General features: G+C 38.4%; 1 protein-coding gene across 7 annotated transcripts in view; it reads right to left on the bottom strand.

Annotated features, from left to right (window-relative positions):
* ncor1 (nuclear receptor corepressor 1) overlaps positions 1–20,057 on the bottom strand; it is a 63,436-nt gene extending 43,379 nt beyond the window's left edge. For all 7 annotated transcript variants that reach the window (XM_085288403.1, XM_085288406.1, XM_085288407.1 and 4 more), the window contains exons 1-9: positions 19,923–20,057; positions 14,638–14,827; positions 11,949–12,043; positions 10,409–10,616; positions 9,238–9,417; positions 7,205–7,318; positions 5,882–5,938; positions 5,688–5,740; positions 4,934–5,000 (exon numbers count right to left, since the gene is read on the bottom strand). In XM_085288403.1, coding sequence (XP_085144529.1) covers positions 4,934–5,000; positions 5,688–5,740; positions 5,882–5,938; positions 7,205–7,318; positions 9,238–9,417; positions 10,409–10,616; positions 11,949–12,043; positions 14,638–14,748 — 885 coding nt within the window. In that variant the 5' untranslated portion in view covers positions 14,749–14,827; positions 19,923–20,057. The remainder of the gene's footprint in view (positions 1–4,933; positions 5,001–5,687; positions 5,741–5,881; positions 5,939–7,204; positions 7,319–9,237; positions 9,418–10,408; positions 10,617–11,948; positions 12,044–14,637; positions 14,828–19,922) is intronic.
* Between the last annotated feature and the right edge of the window lie 102 nt (positions 20,058–20,159).

Genomic DNA, 20,159 nt, shown 5'->3' with positions numbered 1-20,159 from the left:
TGGATCATAACAGCATTGCTGTTAAACACCAGCAAAAATCTCTGTGCCTTTAAAAAGTCTGGCTCATTCGCCAGGAACTGCACTCAAACATTTTTGAACAAACAAAGGCAACAACTCAGTTTGTTGGGGCCAACCCAAACGCTGCTACACCAGTGGACAGATGAGGCAAAACAGATGCAAATAATGTTAAAGGTTAAAAAGTTGAAGAAAAAAAACCCCCAAAAAACCCCCAATGATTGTGATTTTACATGCAGTTAAGCGTGTGTTTATTAGCACATGTGTTATTTGACCAGTCACTGAAACCTGTGTTGTACTTTATCATTGAAAGGGAGTGAGAAAGTAAACATGGCGACAGACGGGCTGAAGTGAAAGCAGAAGAGTTCACTGAGTACAAGCTGCTCGGGAACTCGTGTCGGTTGTGCGGTTTGTGTCTGCCTTTGACATTACTTATTTCAGTATCCTGACCCATGCACAAGCTGCTCCCATCCACCAATTCTATCTACAAATAAGGTTCAAAAGCTCATTGCCTCTTTGTTTTAGTTGTTATTAACACACACAGGTACCATATATTTATTAGTAACTGTGGAGGGAAAAAAGGATTTGTTTGTAATAATTTCCAAAATTGTCACAGTTAAAATGTTAAGTTACGATCTGGAAAGACTGCAGGACAATATAGCCTCATTTCCACTTTGTGCAGCGATAGACAAACAATTCACCTTCCTCTTGGCATGTAGCCATGTGCACTCTGCCATTGTTCAGAGTCCAAAAGCCTGTCTGACACAGAGGGAAAGGTGGGACTCACACACACACACACACACACACACACACACACACACACACACACACACACACACACACACACGTGTTTCCACATAGCTTACGTTTGAAATATTTAAATAAATGGTAACTGATAAGAAAGACCAAGAATTGGCCAGCCGTTTCTAAGAAATGGTCTTTGATGTGACAATATTTATTATTCTGTTACATAAAAAAAGCATTTATTGGCTGCCACAGTGAACAAACAAGGGAAAACAAGATGTTTCCTGTTCTGTAAATACATCAGTACATTATTTTTATTAGCCATTAGCACAGCTCAAGGGACAACAATGCTGGTCTACTGACCACAGGCCTGACACTCAGATAACAGATGCAGAACTGCTTGCTGATGTTCACTGGAAAAATGAGTCAGAGTGAGGTGCGCTGGATAACTCGTAGAGTTTCCAACAGATTTTTATCTGTTATGTTTGTTACAAATGCTCAAACTCTAGTTAACATACAGGATACTTAGTTAACTTAATTTCAAAAGGTTTTCTTACCAACATGCTAATGTTGATTGTTAATGGCAACAGTTCCAACAGTTTTTTTGGAATAAAGATTACAAAACGCTCGATCTGCTCCCTTTTTTGTGAGATGTTGTTTAAAATTTACTGTAAATATGAAAAAACGGACAGGATTATTCCATCATTTTCCTCTTCTGGCCTGTCAAAGTCTGATTTGAAATGAAATTTGCACGAGAGTTGAATGGGGCAGATGGGTTATGTATAGGGTTGGGCGATTGGACGAATATATTGACTACAGCCTATCGTCAATTGTTTTTACAAGGGCGATTTATTTATGTATTTGCCCATGAGTAAGTTTGCTAATAATGATGGAGCTAATAGAAGCAGTAAACAGAAAAAAAAATAAATAATAGTGCTGTTTTAACAGCACCATCTTTCATCTGCGAGTAGATACACCGTCCTCAGAGTGTGCCCAAATGCAGTGATTCATTTACTCAAACTCATAACAGAAAGAAAGAAAGGTAGTAGCCTATTTTCAGAAAAAAACATTCAGATGGTGGACACATACATGCTAATGCAAGTTAGTCATGTTTCAGTCCTTTGCTCGCACTATACGTCAGCGGCACACCATTTTGGTTACATCCTTAAGTTTACCTCTTTCATTGGTTTAAAGCCAAAGAAATCCCAAATTGGCGACTTTATATATCCATGTTTGGACTTCTGTGTTGTAAATCGGTCCGTGCATAATTACATTGCTCCACCCATCAAAAAGTCTGCGCATGCGTGAATATATCACCCATTGTCGATTATTGGACAATGGACGATGGATTGTTGGTTGGCAAATTTTTAAATATCGCCCAACCATAGTTATATACATAAAAAAGTCCCTTCTCCCCAGCAATGCTCTCCATGTAGGTCTTAAAATAAATTTTGGGGAAACAAAATTCATTAGAGCCATGAAACAGATTTCGACCAAAACAGGCGCAGCTTGATGACATCATTAACATGTGGTATCGCGATAGAGCGGTATAGTCAAAAGCTCTATTGTTGGCCAAATTTATATAGTTTCTATCGTATATCATTTATATCGCCCACCCCTATGACTAACCTCATACTGTGGCTGGATTAGGGCTGTTCGATATAACGATATATATCGGATGACAATATAAAAACGTCTATCATTTCCTATTACGCTATCGTTTCTTTCGTGGTGTCGTAAACTAAACTGTTTACAGCAATATTTTTCATCGTTTTGACAGTCACTGTAGTGGCTATATTAATTTCTTAAAGCCTCTCTTTCTCTTATATTTAATATAACCACACTATGGACGGACAAGTGCCTGTTTTTACGTGTTGTCATTAGCAACAATGACGGTAAAACCATTGCCTGGCTCCGCTGTCCGCTTGTTTGTTTTCCACGTAAACCTTTCACAATAAAGCTCAAGATCCTGTTGAGACTTTTCAGAATAAACTGAATCAAATGAAAGAGTATGCAGAGAGTTTACGGATGAGAAGCAAAAAAAAAGAGCCGTCAGGTGCTAAAAAATAAACCTTAGACTCAAACTTTGAAAGAAAGTGGTGGCCGTTACAACTTATGTCTAAAAATGTATAGTTTCATGCATCAGTTAAAACACTCGAATCCAGGTAAAGGACGCCCAGCTGGAAAAACTAAACGCAAGTCGAGTTGCCTGAGATTCACAGAATTTACAGAAAATATTACATTTTTGTGATTTATATCGTTGTCAGGACGATAAATGTCTTATATCGGGATATGAGATTTTTGTCATATCGCACAGCCCTAGGCTGGATTATCTCAGTTGTTCTCCCCTACTGAAGTTTGGTCCATTTATAGTAATTTTCCACGCAATTGCATTTGTCAAAAAAACACATCGGGAAATTTTATCAAGTGGAAAAAAGTTAGCGTTCATTCTCCAGGTTCACTGTGTTATGCTTTGTTATGCTAACATAGCTGTGTCGCTAACGATCACTAGCACAGCAGTATATACCATATACCATGTTTTCATGGATGCCTGGATATTAAACTTAATTGTTACACCTGGTAAAGCAGCTACGCTGATCATTTTATTAAAGGTGGAAGAATTTAGACAGTTTTTAACTCTCAGTGATGCCACAGTGTTCGTTTGACTTTGGAACCAGAAGCAGACGGAGTTTTGGGCCCACTCTCTTATGCTTTGTTATGCTAACATAGCTGTGTCGCTAGCGATCACTAGCACAGCATTATATACCAGCTAGTCCGACTTCAGTAACCCTACAAACATTACTGCCGTGTAGTTTTCTGTCTTCATTTATTTTGGAAGTGATAGCAGGGCTGTACGTTTTATTTTTGCCCAGAAATCTCTCAGAACATGGTATATCATGTTTAGGTAACTAGCGAAACTAGCGAGCTAACTTTCTGCTAACTTCTAACTCCGTTAAATTTAATAAATTCTGTTTTCATGGATGCCTGGATGTTAAACTTAATTGTAACACCTGGTAAAGCAGCAACACTGATCATTTTTATTAAAGATGAAAGAATTTACACAGTGTTCGTTTGACTTTGGGACCTGATGCGGACGAATTTTTGGACCCAGATTACTATGAGTCGTGAGGCTCCTGACTACGGTAGCCATAACGCTCAGACAATCCATCAAGTGGTGTGGCTTTGTAGCTTAGCAAAGTCCTACTAAAACATTTTTTGACAGATTTTTGAGCGCCGTGTACCACTTAAAATTGGTTCGAGGTCAATAAACACAGCCAGAATTCATAGATAAGGCACACCAGATTATAAGGCGCACTCCTGATTTTTGAGAAAATTAAAGGATTTTAAGTGCGCCTTATAGTGCGGAAAATACGGTACCCTTTTTAAACTTTGTCCAAATTGGAAGTCTCAATTATTAAACTTTCATGAGTAAGATAAAATGCTAATTTGCTTCACTATAACCTTCTATATTTAACTACAGATAATTACAAGAGTTTCTTTTAAAGAAAACTATTAAAAAAATATTTAAATTAAATGTTCACCAAGGTTCAGCATTTATTAGTCAGTCTAATAAAATGGACCCCGTAAAACTGTCGGATGTTCTGATACAAACTTTAAAACCTGAATAAATGTTTTGTTATTTGTGTCATGTATTGCTTCAAGATTCAATTCAATTCTTTTTCATGTAGATAGCGCCAACTCACACCAACTGTCGCCTCAAGGCGGTTAATATTTTAACGTAAAGACCCTGCAATAATGCAGAGAAGACCCCAATAATCAAGATGGCTCCCTCTGAGAAAGCACTTGGTGACAGTGGGAAGGAAAAACTCCCTTTTAACAGGAAGAAATGTCCAGCACAACCATACTTAGGGAGATACAGCCATCTGTTGGAACCAGTTATGTGTGAGTGAAGGAAGACAGGACAAAAGACACGTTGCGTCTTAGGGCTCAATATGTCAAGACTATCTCAATACTATTTAGCTTTACATAAGCAAAGAATCTAGCACATATAAAAAAACATTTATCACAATGTGCTTATATCACATCAAGTTCAGCTCAGGTCATCTAAGGACAGTCACATACGTTATGGATGTCACACTAACCATGGAAATACGGGATGCTATTTGAGCTGTATCCATAACAATGACACAAATAAATGTACAAGGACACTTACCCTTTGCTTACGTGCATGGTTCCTCCTCTTAAAAAACAAAATCAGCTTCTTCCTCATGACTTGGTTTCTGAAAGTAAACAGTTGCCAAAAATCAGTCACTATTTTTAAAGTATTACCAAAACAAAAAAAACAAAAACAAAAAAAACAACTTTAGTTTCAACAGAGCAAGAGTTGCCTTTAGCTGCTACCTTTAAGAATTACAAAATTCATTGATGCAATAAGCTCAAATTCTGTTCCAGCACACTACCAAACACTTTATTTGTGTAGCAAATACAAAATACTGATAAGTATTCTGTTTGCACATGATGGTGGGGAAAGAATAGCGAGTGCACCGACCCTGAATGTGCAACCTGTGCAGCAGATTCACACAGAAGTGGGCCCTGTCCTGATAAAAGCAGAGCCAGATGGGCTGCTCTCAAGGTACACAGCGATAAGGGTTTTGTCCCAGACGACACGACCTTCAACCCAACGCAACCTGCTTTAAACACACCCAATGCAGGCACATACACACATTTTCTCACTTCCTTTCTTGCTCTCCTTGGTGTCAGTAGGCCAGTTCAATGAGGTGACTCAGCATTAAGATTAGACTGACTTATCAGCGGGTTTATCTCGCCATGGTCAATATTACAGCCACTGCTGTCCTCAGCTCAGAGGCTTCTTATACTGATACCGAGGCAAGCATCAGATCCTGTACTTAGGATATTTATTAAATCTATTTGTAAAAAAACAACAACAAAGAAACATGGACACTCACGTCTTGATGTTGTCATGGTACACCTTTGTGTCTGACGGCTGGTTATACAAAGGCTAAAAAACAAGAGGGGAAAAAAAAACCCAACAGACCAGCAACAGATGGTGGATTAATTATTAGCCAACAGACAAACTGTAACACTACTTCTTAAACAAAGCTTATGTAAGGTCAAAAATCTTAACCATTAAACTACTTACCAGCTCAACCTTGGGACCAAGGCCTTCTAATATTTTATGGGCTTCTTCAGCTTTTTTCTAGATCGGGGAAAGAAAAAAAAAAAAGATTACAACAGGAGACTAAAAAAGAAACAGCAGGAACACACCATCTTCAGATATGGATGTTTATGTTGATTCTGAGACATTTTGCCAGCACAGCATTAAAAGGAAGGTTCAGTTAAAATAGAGGGGGCAAATGTTTTTCCTTTCTCAAGTGAAGTACTGAACTATGGCCACAACCATAATCTTAAGACTAAACTAAACAAAAATGTTTAACAGACACGTGTTTGATTATTTCAGATGTATTCAGTTGGCTTGACATATAATCTTCCTCCATTAATTAATTCAAAAAGCAAGAAATTGCAAAAGCCTGAAAAGCAATTCACAATACAAAAAAACGAAATAAATATAAGAGTGAGAACTCCCACTGAAGTGTAAATAATAGTGCAGTCAAGGCAGTATTCTTGGATCGCTGCAGTCTGTCAGCTTTTTCAAGATCATTAGGGACATACCAACTCTTCATTTTCACATTTCACAAACCCCCATCTGTAGACTGAGATAAACAACCACAGCTGCCAGACTAAATGCTATGTGCAAAGCCTGAGCAGCTTTACAGCCTAAAGGGTTAATGGTTGACTGAGAAGGGAAGGCGTGTCCCAGCGCTCTCCTACCACAACACTTTCTGACACACATGAACTCCAGTGACCTCTGTAAACACATCCTCACTTGCTGCACTGTTGTTCAACTGAAATACACATAATGAGGCTTACCTCCGCCCTTGAATGAGATTAATATATTCTTAACTGATACAAAGAATCACATCTTCTGTTTGATAAACAGATTCGGCACTTAAAAGAAGCATCATTTCTAGTCCCATTAACTTCAAAACACAATGCTACAACCACAAAATATTCCATCTTCTTCTAACAGATGATGCATATAAACGGGGGTGAGGAGAGTCAGCAATAACAGGAACCGTTCAGATATCATCAGTTGGTTACCACAGCTTAGATACTACAGAAAGTGATTAGTGGGAGTGAAATTAAACTCCAAACCCATCAGCTAACAAAAAGAATTACTTAATTTGAGGGTGGAGACTGTCACGGGTTGGCTGGTGTCATTGGTGGTTTTAACACTTGCTCACAGCTTATTGTGGCACGATTTTAAACAGAAAAAGTAATGTTGTTCTCCCAGCTCTGCAGACACTGTTTGCAATTATTCAAGATAATAAACTAACAGAGACCAGAGAGCAAAGAACCAATGCTACTTGCAGGCGTGTCTTTGTGTTTGCATGAGACGACTAACCCTGTTTTCGTCGTAGATGATTTGGACTATGCTGCGGTGCTTGTGCTCCACCGGGGGAGGAGTCACTGGCTTTTCGGGCTCCACTGGCTTTGCTGCTTCCTCTTCAAGTTGTTGCTAAGAGACAACAAGAACACATGAATTTTTGACCTATGGCACACAAGATCAGAATAACAATGTGGAGTGGAGAGACTTATTTCATCTATGCATGACCATACAGAGCAGATTGTGAAAAAACACAGACCCATAAACAGTGTAGTGATCTGATCCCGGCATCTCATATATGAGGACCATGCAGGTATTTGTCAAATTATTCCCTGCAGGCGTTTTTGTGTATAAGGCTGAAGGTTTCTGCCACTGGGGCTAGGGCTGTGCGATATCACCAAAATCTCATATCCCGATATAAAACATCTATCGTCCGATAACGATATAAATCACAAAAAATGTAATATTTTCTGTAAATTCTGTGAATCTCGGATAGGTGAAGTGTTTCCAGCTGGGCGTCTTGTACCTGGAGTCGAGTGTTTTAACCGATGCATGAAACTACACATTTTTAGGCATAGGTTGTAACGGCCGCCGTTTTTTTTGTGAGTATTTATTACACGACGTGCTGCGGGGAAAGCCTGTTCTAACATTTGAGTCTAAGGTTTATTTTTTAGCACCTGACAACTCTTTTTTTGCTTCTCATCCGTCAATACTCTGCATACTTTTTCACGTGATTCCGTTTATTTTGAAAATTCTCAATAGGATCTTGAGCTTTATTGTGAAAGGTTTATGTGGACTGGAAAATAAACAAGCGGATGGTGCGATGGTGTTACCGTCGTTGTTGCTAACGACAACCCATAAAAACAGGCGCTTGTCCGTCCGTAGTGTGGTTATATTAAATATAAGAGAAAGAGAGAACTTTAAGAAATTAATATAGCCACTACAGTGACCATCAAAACGATGAAAAAAAACATTGCCGTAAACAGTTTATTTTGCGACACCACGAAACAAACGATAGCGTAAAATGAAATGATAGACGTTTTTATACTGTCATCCGATATATACCGTTATATCGAACAGCCCTAACTGGGGCCATGTTAATAAACACAGACACACTAATCTGCTGAATGTTTGCTAGGTCAATGTTTACAAGCTAAAGGTTATGTAAACTACCAGGTTACAGGGACCAGATTAGGAGTTCCTGAAATACCTCAAATAAACATTAAATCCCTGAAAACCTTGGGAAAAGGCAGACTAGAAAAGGGAGAGGTATTCTCTTGCAGCCTTGATCAGCTAACATTTCTATCTAATTAAGTAGAATTCCAAAAGAGATAGCAGTTCGAAGACGACCAAGAAGCAAAAAAACAAACAAAAAAACAACAACAATCTAATCTAAATAGGATGCTGAGCTGAAGAAAAAAAGTAAACCTAGGGATCTAGAAATGTCGTTTCTGAGAGTGCCTTCTAGGAAAAATACAACAAAATGAAAGACACAAGTCTGTCAGCCTATAGATTTACAGCAGTGGCATCTTATAGCCCTGAGGAATGCTTTAATTTTCAAGGTCAAAGAGCAACTTGGAGCTCACCGAGAAGACAAGCAAGCCTCCAGGGCTTATCATCACCAAGTCAGTAGAGAACTGATATTTGACTTGATATTTAGCACCAGACATACTGAACAGGCTTTTCTCAAAGGGAAAGACTTCCGGTAGATTACTTTAACCCTGAGCTGAAAGTACAACACTTTTTACACTAAATGGATTTGCGGATTTCTGAGACCCTCCCATGAATATTTTTCTTAGTATTTATCCTCAGTGTCACTTTTAATAAAAAGTCAGTTTGAAGTTTAGCTGTGATACAGTTGCATAAAAGCAACAAAACATTTATATTTAAGCACTTCCTCAATGCTGTTCTAAAATTTGTATCATATCAGTCTCTCAGTTTATTTCTTAAAGAAAAAGAAAGAAAAACATTATCTGTGCCATGTTTTCTTACACAACACTCATTGTGTTTGAAATATGTTAAGAGAAAAAAGGCCAAGCTGGGTAACCAACCTGCTTTTTCTTCAACTTGAAAATCTGCTGCTCCACTTTAGCAATCTCTCGGTCTACACGGTCCATACTCTGGATCAGCTCTTCCTTGGACAGTTTAGAAGGAGAGGTGTCCTGCTCCTCCCCCATGTGTAGTGTAGGTCCTCCTGGGGAAGACTCCACTTTGACAGTGAACTGAGTCTCCTGGCAAAAAAACCAAAAAACTGTTAAATAAGTTTATACAAATTATTGGTAGGCAATCTGGCAATAATATGACAGAAGAGCTTAATTTACCAAGTATTTTATTTTTGAAAATTAATTCACCACTAACCAGCACAAACCTGTTTGGTTTCATGCTTCCCTATGCGCAGGCTCTGAGCCATTCAGCTACCTCTCCAGTCGTTCTCACCTCCTACAGACTGACTCTGACTGTCATTGTCTAGTGGCTAGAAAGAGCATTTCTTGTTCTACTCTGCCTTTCCAGTTCACAGATGATGTCCAGGGCAGAACAAGGACTACAACCTTCACTGGCAGTCCAAGACAGCAGAGTTCCTCTGATTGTAGGATGAGAGACTAAGCAAAAAGGCAGCTGAACAACATCAAGTACTGACAGTAGAGAAACATGAGCCGGTGCATGGCTTACTGGCTAACCTGACAGTATCAGCAAATATGCACTGCTCAGGTCCAAAGGCCTATAAATTACATCCTCTGAGGATACAAATCAAATCAACACCTTACCAAAACAGCCCCATCCAGCAATAAAACCGTCATAAAACATCATGACTGCATTAGTGTTAAGTGTTTGAGAATCCATGAGTGTCTACTCAGACTCAAGTTTTTTTTTATTGTCTACAAGAACCTATTGTTAAGTTCAAGACTTTAGCAACTGCAAAATAAAGGGCCTATGGCTGATGTTTTAAAATTTGGCCATTATCCATAGTGGAGAGCCTTATTTTGTACAGTGATTGTGCTTTAGTCCTCATTTATATTCACTTTTGTTCCAACAAAATAAAGAAATCTTAATTATGGGAAAGAACTGACCTCATTTTTTGTCTTTCTGATGTTCATAACAATAACTTTTATGAATACTGAAGACTGACATTAGTAAATGTTAGTCCAATCTTAAGCTTAATTATTTCTGCCTGATAAACTGGTTCAAATACAGGACCTACAAAATAAAAAATATGATGCCCACCTTCTTGACCTCCACAGTGGCTCTTAGGCTGTCCTGTACACTATGGGGCACAGGCAGAACAATACCCCCTGCAGTGGAAGGGGTGCGGGTGATATGAGCCTCAGCAACAGTCTCCAGGCGAGGGCGTTTAGCCTCCAAGACCTCATGCTCAGGTTGGGCTGAGACAGAGTGAAACTGCTGTTCGTAACCATGGCGCCTCTCTGGAGGCCTGACAAAGAAAAGTAAACAAGAAATTTACAGATTTATCAGAAACTGCAACTAGCTGTCAAAATTAATTGGAGGATGCAAGTAAGGCTGGGCCATATTATACCGTTCACGGTAATACCGGTACAATGTTAGGCAACGATAAGTAAATGAAATATCGTGATAGAATATGAGTAAAACGCGCATGCGCACATGGCCGAAAAAGCATGGCGGCAACGGAGAATGAGAAGAGAGAAAGCGGATCGTTCAGTGAAACGGATGAACCAGAATTGGTTTGTAAAAATGGTGCTACTTCAGTGATGTGGAACTGGTTTGGTGTTTGTCCGTCAGATACACACCAAAGCACATTTTTTTGTAGAACATGCACGTGGGCCGTCATTATTGCCGTATTTAGACTAAGGTACTCGTAAATCTGGGAGTAATCTGTGTCCTAAACTCAGTCAATTTCAGGTCCCAAAGTCAAACGAACACTGCAGCATCACTGAGAGTTAAAAACTGTCTAAATTCTTTCACCTTTAATAAAATGATCAGCGTTGCTGCTTTACCAGGTGTAACTATGAAGTTTAACATCCGGCATCCATGAAAACAGAATTTATTACATTTAACGGAGTTAGAAGTTAACAGGACGTTAGTGGAAGTTAGCTCGCTAGCTTTGTTAGTTACCTAAGCATGATGTAGCATGTTCTGACTGAGAGATTTCTGAAAAAATTCAAACGTACAACATGGGAATAAAGCAGCTGTGATAGAATACAGCATTAATGAATCAATGGTACAGAAATGGAGGAAGCAAGAATAGTTTGAGTTATCTGACTGCTTTGTTTCACTTAATGTGTCTTATAATCCCATGCACCTTATGGTCCGAAAAATACGTATTTGACTTTTTTATTTGGCACACTGCAGTTTAATGTTGCAAAGCACCTCTGTTTAACTTCAGTGGATATTATACATGGTTATGCTCAGGATATGTCAGCCCATTTCTACTGGAAATGCCTTTTGGTTAAACTTTCAGCAAGGAATTTGCTTTTGCAATGTTAAATTTTTATATAGCTTTAATGCACATAAAAAAAAACAGCTGCTTGTTTAAGTGAAAATACATGGATGGGGGGGTTTTGCGCTAGTAAAGTTGTGGAGTTGTATTTTGTCTCGCATCAATTATATTGTCAGTTATATTGTTATCGCAAATTTTAAATATATATCATGATAAATAGTTTTGGCCATATCGCCCTGCTCTAGATGCAAGAAGGGAAAACCTCTCTAGAACAAAACCTAAAATGAAATAAGAAAGCACCTAATAAAGCCTAATAAGCAGCTTGGTATTTGAATATTACGCTCCTACCTTTCAGCTCCAGGGTGGAATTCGGACAGTAAAGACGGTCTTCTGCGACCCTGTGGATCCTGCATGTGATTCCGGTAGTCTGGGACGGTGAAATCCTAAAGGCAAGAGGAACACTTAGCAAATTAATTCTCAAATCTCAATCTCATTCAAATTCTTGACAGTGTGAAGCAGGGAAAATGGAAATCAATACACAAAAACAAACATCACCTCACATACCATAACAAACTATAAGCACCTCACAGATGCAGCAACCGGATCATCCTTAGAAAGTAGTGTCTACAAAAGCGACACATTTCTCTGCTACAGATACATCTTACTTTGAATCAGTAAAGCTGCCTCCACTGCCTGCTTCACTCACACTTTTACACATGAACTATAACCTGAAGCACAATGCTTTTTCTTTTTTTTACCCCTTAGCAGCTCATGTAAGCACCATCACTGGCTGTACAATGCGCTGCCAAAAGCTTTGAGGGGCACAAAAATCATGTAACTGTGATGTCCCCAGTTAGAGTCTAGCCATGGACCTGTGCTGCATCTCACCTCATGCATACATACGCACATAAACACATGTCTGCAACCCCACCCATCCCATTTCCTGTAAACTCTGTTCTACTTAATCTAATAAAGGCAACTCAATGGGCATTTCTGCCACTCAGCTGCAACTCTGAGTAGACAATCACGATGCCAGCAATCAGAGATTAAAATCATAAATAATTAAGCTAATTAGCTTTGCTTATTTTGTTAGCTTACATAATTTTATTTGTTGGTTTATTTAACAGTGACATTGCAGATATATAGAAAAAGAAAAACAGCTATAAATGCAGCACAGTTATCCAAGAGGCTATTTTCATCTGTGATCTCACCTTATTAAAACAACAAAGTTCACAAATTAATCAGCAGGGATAGGCCAATGTTGTATTCTGTCCTTACTCTGACCTCTGCCCGGGGGGTGGGAGGGGGGGCAGAGATTGCAGACATGGTTAAGCTTACCAGGAATATACAAAAAATATATATATCCTAGTACTAGAGAATAAGGGCTGGCCTGAAGTGAGGCCCAGTTCCACTCGTTTTTCAAACGTGTCATTAGTCAGTTCACAATGGAATTACTGAAACCAGCAGCACTACTCCTCCTCTGGCAAACTAAAAGGAATGTTGTTGATGGCAAGAACATTGATTAAAATGTCTGTAATAGTCAGGGGCTTTTATCCAAAACCGTATGGGGTAACACAGAAATGTTATCAGCACAGTGTGACTGCCAAACAAACCTGAACAAGCAAATGCAGTTACAGGAAACATTTCTAAATTCCCATTTTGTCCCAGATTTAAGCAAACAATGTGAATGCTCAGAAATGTCCCATCGAGAGTTTTCTGTGAAAGTATGCTTCTAAGAAACGTGTCACTGAAAATGTCCAAACACCATCCAACATTCTCAAATGAATGCGCAAAAGGACGATGCTCTAGAGTTAAATACTGCTACGGGAATTACCACCACACATGGTTTTTCACTACTGAGACTACAAGCAAACTTAATCAGCATCGATGCATTTCTAATTGGTTTAAATAAACAATGTAACACTAATAAATTAAAAAATGGGTTTGGTCTTGGGTTTTGTTTTGTTTTTTTAAATCACTTCAATCTTCAGTTGTAGTTGAAAATGAAGCAATAAAGCTCCTTAAAATCTTAAAAGCCACAAACAACATGACAGTGAGCTTGGTAAAAACTCAACTTTGGACTCGTTTTCCATGCAAAGATGGAATCTGGCTGTAAATTAGTCCTAGCGTGTGCATTACCTTTTCAAATCAACTGGTTCAAAAGCAAGCCCAAAGCCTAAATTAACAACATCTTTAAAGTTCTGCTGTCATTGGCCAATCTTTTATTCACACATAAAATATAAACAAAAACTTCTTAGTAAGGAGTGAGGTTCCAATTCAGTATGAAGAGATATCTACTCATACTGCACCCTAAGCCACAATTAACAGAAAGAGGAACAGATTGATTTCATTTGGAATACTAGCTAAAGCTAGACTACTAATCAAATTTTAGATTCTATCCCATTTTTGACATCCAACAATTACAAAAACCAAATGGTGTGTATTTATGCTACAGGACTGATTAATCTATTGCATTTATTTTCACTTCAAAGCTCTCACTTTTTTCCTTAAACCAAAAACCAAGTGCACCACTAAAAGATAGCTTTTAGCCAAGTAGAGGAAGAAAACAAATCACAAAGTTTTAGGTAGTTTCCAGCAGGGAGAGGCAAATGTCATAGCAAGTTTGAAAGGAGAGAGAAAAAAAAGATAAAATAAATAAAATCATTTTACACCTTTTTTTTTTTACTGAAAACAGTAGTGTAATTTCTCATAGAAGTAAAGCTATGGCTCCATAGTGTAGCTTCTTTTGGCATTAGCCCAACAAGCAAAAGATCCCTGGTTCAATCCTGGGAGGACACTGATTGGTCAACTCAGAACAAGTGGTATTTTTGAAAAGTGAAAATAATCTATCCCCTGCTCTTTCAGATATCACCATCAACAGCTTAAAATCTATCATACAGGCAAACACTAATGCAACACGATCAAAGCTGTCAGTGAGATTCTACACCACAACAAAAAGGCTAATAGTGGTTGACTCGGTGAGGATACAAACATGACTGTTCGCTCAAAACAAAAGAAAGCAGAAAGGAGGCTTTACCTGTGGGTGCCGGCTGCTGGTAAAGGTGTACTGGACAGATTGTGATGGGTATCGGCTCTGCTCACTGCTGAAGCTCCCCTGACTCGGGGGGTAGCCCGAGCTACTGGACATCCTGGCTCAGTGCTAGCGGGCTGTAGCTGCTTCACGGAATGCAGAGTTTAGCTAGACCATGTTAGGAGACACGAACCACCTGCACCAGACAGAAACATACATGCACTTTTCAAAGAGTCACATTTAAGACATGAATGTATATATTTTTTTAAAAGTATTTTTCTGTACTTAAAAAAACCTAATCAAGTCATCATATAAGCTGAAAATATTTAAGTGCATGATAAAAATATTTTTCAAGAACCCTGGAAAAATTACGCAAACCACAACTGGAAATGAGCAACACAAACACATAGGCACTAGGGAACAGACCAGTCCCAATGTGATCAGGCTGGTTAAGACGTATTTATATGAACAACAAAGTATCTGTGAGGAGAATTTTGGCTTTGATCAAAAATCACCTCATTCCCAGTGTAAGTAATGAAGTTAACATACCCCAAAATAAAATAATTATAACACTAACATTATTATTTATAATTCAATGAACCTGATTCATGACTGTTTGTATTAAACTAAACCTTTTGTTTTAGACTGTGTAATGTGTAGGGAGCTCAAACATACAAAAATGCACCCAGATTCAAAAGCACCAACAAAAAAGACCACCAATATTTAGATATTTTTTAGATTTATTTTAAAGAAGAAAAAAAAAAAGACTTTCACACCTCCGGCCAATTGCCAATTAATGTTTTTGGACTCTTAGAGTACCCGAAGTGAACCCACACAGGTAAGGGCAGAACAAGACTCCAACCCAGAACCCTGTTGCTGTGAGGAGAGTGCTAGCCATGACTCCACCATGCTGCTCTATATTTGAGATTAATAACCTAAATCTGCAAAATATTTAGTAACTTAAGCTTTAAAATAAATATAGACTCAGCCTTGCTGTAGGCATCACTGTTAAAAAAAAGAGAGAGGTGGAGGGTAGTGAACAGGTGGTTTAATGAAGGAATTTTATTGACATTTTATCGTGAAAATACTGACTATAGGGGAAAGAAAACTACTGTGAGGGTCTATTTCAGCTACTTTGAGTCACAGATGTATTCATACTATTCATTTACTGCCTCCATGTCTTCGGTTACACTGAAATCAGATTATAACATCTGGATAAACGGATTGCAGAAAACCAGCATTTAAATGTCAATTTATTTCTACAATTTATTTTTAAAACTGTGAAGTAGGGCTGCTCAATTAATCGAATTTTAATCACGATTACGATCTGGGCTTTCAACGATCATTAAAAATGACCGAGCCGATTATTAGCCCCTCCCTCATTTATCCGCGACACCTTAAAGGCCGGTCCGTGAAAATATTGTCGGGCATAAACCAGTCCGTGGCGCAAAAAAGGTTGGAGACCGCTGATTAAGAGGACCCGAGGGAAGCTCGGAAAGCTAAGCAGAAGTTATTTGGAGAGTGACTGCCGTTGGTTGAAAAGAGTTAAAAAAAAAAAAAAAAACTTCAGTGGTGTTGCACACTATTTTATATTATTTTTTTAAAGTCATTGTTAACCCTTTAAAGCCGGTCAGAGCAGCACGCTCCGTTTTGCGTAACTATTTTTAAATCCCTGTAGAATCTGAACCGTGTAAGCTAGCGCAATAATTTGTTTTGCACATGAAACCGGAGGAGTTGTACTTACATCTGATGCCATCAGCTTGTCCTCGGTCACGGTTTCGTTCCACATATAGCTTTGCAAAAATTGCATAAAAAGCGCTTGCATGAACAAAAACATAATATTCCAGAAACACGCTTCGCCGTTCCTATCAGCTGTTCGTAACACTTCCCACAGTGAAATGATGCACATGCTGTTTTCTTTGCAAATTTTTTGTTTTTCCTGCAGTATATAAAAATTGCTGTATCTCCAAAATAAAACTATGAAGACACTCAAAATAAATTTCCTGTGGTGGGAAACTATTTTTTGCAACTTTATTGTATTTAAAGTTTTAAGGGATAAACCTCTTAAACTTCTCCAAGTAGAAATATATGTAAACAAAACAAAAGCGATTTTCAAATTTTTTTGTAGTTTATTGCACTTTTTTGAATTTTATGTAATTACTATGCACTTAATGCATACATATTATTAAAATATGGGCTATAACAGTTGTATTGATGTATAGCAACTTGAAATGCTCCCACAAATGGCACTACAGCATGTAAAAAAATAAAAATAAAAATAATATAAGCTCTGGTGGACTTGGTTCTATAGTAGGTCTTAAAGGGTTAAATAAATATCGTCAAATAATCGTGATCTCAATTTCAGTGAAAATAATCGTGATTATCATTTTTGCCATAATCGAGCAGCCCTACTGTGAAGACATTTTCTACACGTGGCACAAGATTCATAGATTTTTAATAAGATAAGATAAGATAAGATAGAACTTTATTAATCCCTCGGGTGGGTTCCTCTGGGAAATTCAACTTTTTTTTTTTTTTTTTAAGATAAGATTTTTTTTAAGATAAGAATCTGAGGGTCCTTTTTCTCCTTGTGATCTTATAGCATGATTTATGTGCTTCACCTCAGTTTCATTTTCAATATATTATTATGGTTTCTATCTTCTGTACAAACAATCTACTGTGTATTGAAGGCTATTTCCCTTTACATGGGAACAGTTTCTCAGATTTTAACAAACTTCTGTTCGGAGGTGGTTTAAACTTTCTATTCATGTTGTTTCATGTTCTTCTGTCAGAATAGCGTCCCATAACTGTACCCACGATGAACAACTTAGCCACTGCATTTAAACAAAACTGGATTCAGATGAAAATTAGTGAGTTTGTCTTGGCTGCGCAGAATCCTGTCACCCTCAATTAGTCAAGCATCGTACAAAGAACAAGAGCCAGGACCGAGCCAGGGTGCATTGTCTTCTCTCTAATAACAAATCATAGAGCCCAGATACTCCAGTGCGTTCCAAATGAACTAATGCACAAAGTTTTGTATTTTGACTAAATATTTATGGATAAAAACAACACATACCAACAATAGGCCTGTAAGACACAAGGAAAATCTGCCATGTGTGACAACAGTGCCAATATCATAGATTACACGATATGACTCGCCATAAGCAAGTACAAGCGTGTTTAATATTCTACAGATACAGGCAATAAATAGGTACACTGCTAACAAAACTCCAAATAATGAATGACTGATAGAAATTTTAAGCCATTTCTGAATGTGCTTTTCCTGAAAATTTGAAGTGTTTGCATGCAGAGTATGAATATATAGTGCATGTACAAAAAATAAAAAATGATGGCCTAATAGTGCAGGATCCTCTTGCAGTAATAATGACGGCACTATTCAGCAGTCAGCACTATACTGATGAACTAAAACTAATTTAGTCTGCATGCTAGTTTACTGCAAACAATTATAACCGTTACCGGTCACTAAAGTTGAAGAGATGTTACTTTATGGGGCGATCATGGCTCAAGAGTTGGGCGTTCGCCTTGTAATCGGAAGGTTGCCGGCTCGAGCCCTGGCTTGGACAGTCTCGGTCGTTGTGTCCTTGGGCAAGACACTTCACCCGTTGCCTACTGGTGGTGGTCAGAGGGCCCGGTGGCGCCAGTGTCTGGCAGCCTCGCCTCTGTCAGTGCGCCCCAGGGTGCCTTCACACATCACCAGTGTGGATGTGTGAAGGCTGTGTAAAGCGCTTTGGGGTCCTTAGGGACTAGTAAAGCGCTATACAAATACTTACCATTTACCTTTCAATCCCTGGCCAAGATCTATTTTAATAATTAGAAAAAGACTACAAACAACAAAATAACTTGTAACTACCCAACTGGTGATTGCTGGTGGGGTTTTTTTTTAATAAAAACAAATAAAAAAAATAACTTTCATGGCTCCCTTTGTAAACCCTAAATGCAGTGACAAATGTGTTCATCATCATCATCTCCACAAAACCAGCACCAGACAGTCTGTGAATGTGGTTCTTAAATCTATAAAAGGCTCAACCTCAATTTCAACAGCACCTTATGGCTTTGAGCCAAATTCAGGTAGAACAAATCAGCTCAGCAATTACAGGTCAAAATGTTTGGCGGTAAATGAAATAAGAGAAACTGCTAAAAGAGTTCCCAGCAGCCCCACAGCTGCCTGAAGTATTACCATTTTATTGTTCTGAAAAAACCGAATCGCAGCATGTGGCGATGACCTTCTATTTACAAGCATAGCTGACACACAAACCAAACCTGGAAAGTATTTTGTTAAAGTCGCAAGGATGAAGCTAGGGAAGTCATATACTTCTAAATATAATTCAAAATAATTTAAAAATATTAACACGTGTCCTCTCAATAAGAAACAGCTAACCTCCTAGGCTCCAGAATGCATTGTCTCTTACAGTGCTTCATTCAGGGCATTAAATCACTTAAACCTTTCTTAACACGATGTTTTCTAAAAGCAGAGCATAATAATAATGACATAGGTATGCTTAGCATTACAATCTGGAACTCTACTTCTTAGGGGCCTGACTATAGCCTCGTTCTCAGTTGTAGTGTATGTTAGTGTAACTTGCAAACAAACCCATGATGGGAGTCATTTCTTGGATCTCTCGCACTTTAAAATAATGTAATATGGCAGCTAAACGAAAATGATGCTCCTGTGTGTTCTCAGCGTCTTAATTGTAATATTCGACCGGATTGGGGTCGTTACGTCTGCAGAATTTAAAAAAAAAATCCTACTTTCATCAGTTTTCTTCGTATCGCGGTAAAGTTCTAGGTAAAGTTAGCAAGTAAATTATTTACAGTGGTCCCTCTGATAATTTCCACACTAACCCAGCAGCTGTGGTGACCTCCCTGGCCTCAGCTACAGGCATGCATGGTGAAATAATGCTGTTGTACGTTGTTATTGTTGTCTTTTAACGCCACACTGTCATATAAACGCAACTGAATTTGTATCTTATCTTGATCGGCGGAATGGGGTTATTTCTACAGCAGAGAGCATCCCCGGAAATGCGCCAAAATCGTGCACGACAATAAAGGTCCATTTTAAAATATGCGGTACTTTAACGCTTTAGCTTAGTGTCGTGGCGTTTAAGATATTGCTGTTGTTGTCGCTAGCTTGCTAAGTTAGCCGTATTTCACCTTTGAAATCTCAACCACGTCGCCATCTTGCAAGGCAGATTTTCAGCGTAGACCGGGGCGCTTAAATAGCGTGCTAATTAGACATGTTGATGTGCTGCATGGTAACTATTTTTACTTACCTCATTATAAGAAAATATATCGATGGCAGAGAAAGGGTTCCCTGTGCAGAAATATGTGGCAATAGTTGATTGTAAATCCGCGGGTTATGGGCTGTGGACGACTGTGCAGTCTGAAGGCTGCGCCGCATTTGTCGGTTGATGTCCTGGCAGAGTAAAAAAGATTCCCCTTATTATTAATGAATCCCCAGGGTATATCTAGTCCTTAAAATATATGTATATACGAATAAAACTAGACTC

The sequence above is a fragment of the Mchenga conophoros genome, linkage group LG10, assembly GCF_057382185.1.
Source record: "Mchenga conophoros isolate Kocher_MC1m ecotype Shallow Benthic linkage group LG10, M_conophoros_male_GT1.1, whole genome shotgun sequence".
NCBI lineage: Eukaryota > Metazoa > Chordata > Actinopteri > Cichliformes > Cichlidae > Mchenga > Mchenga conophoros.
This window is presented reverse-complemented; position numbering and strand designations above follow the sequence as displayed.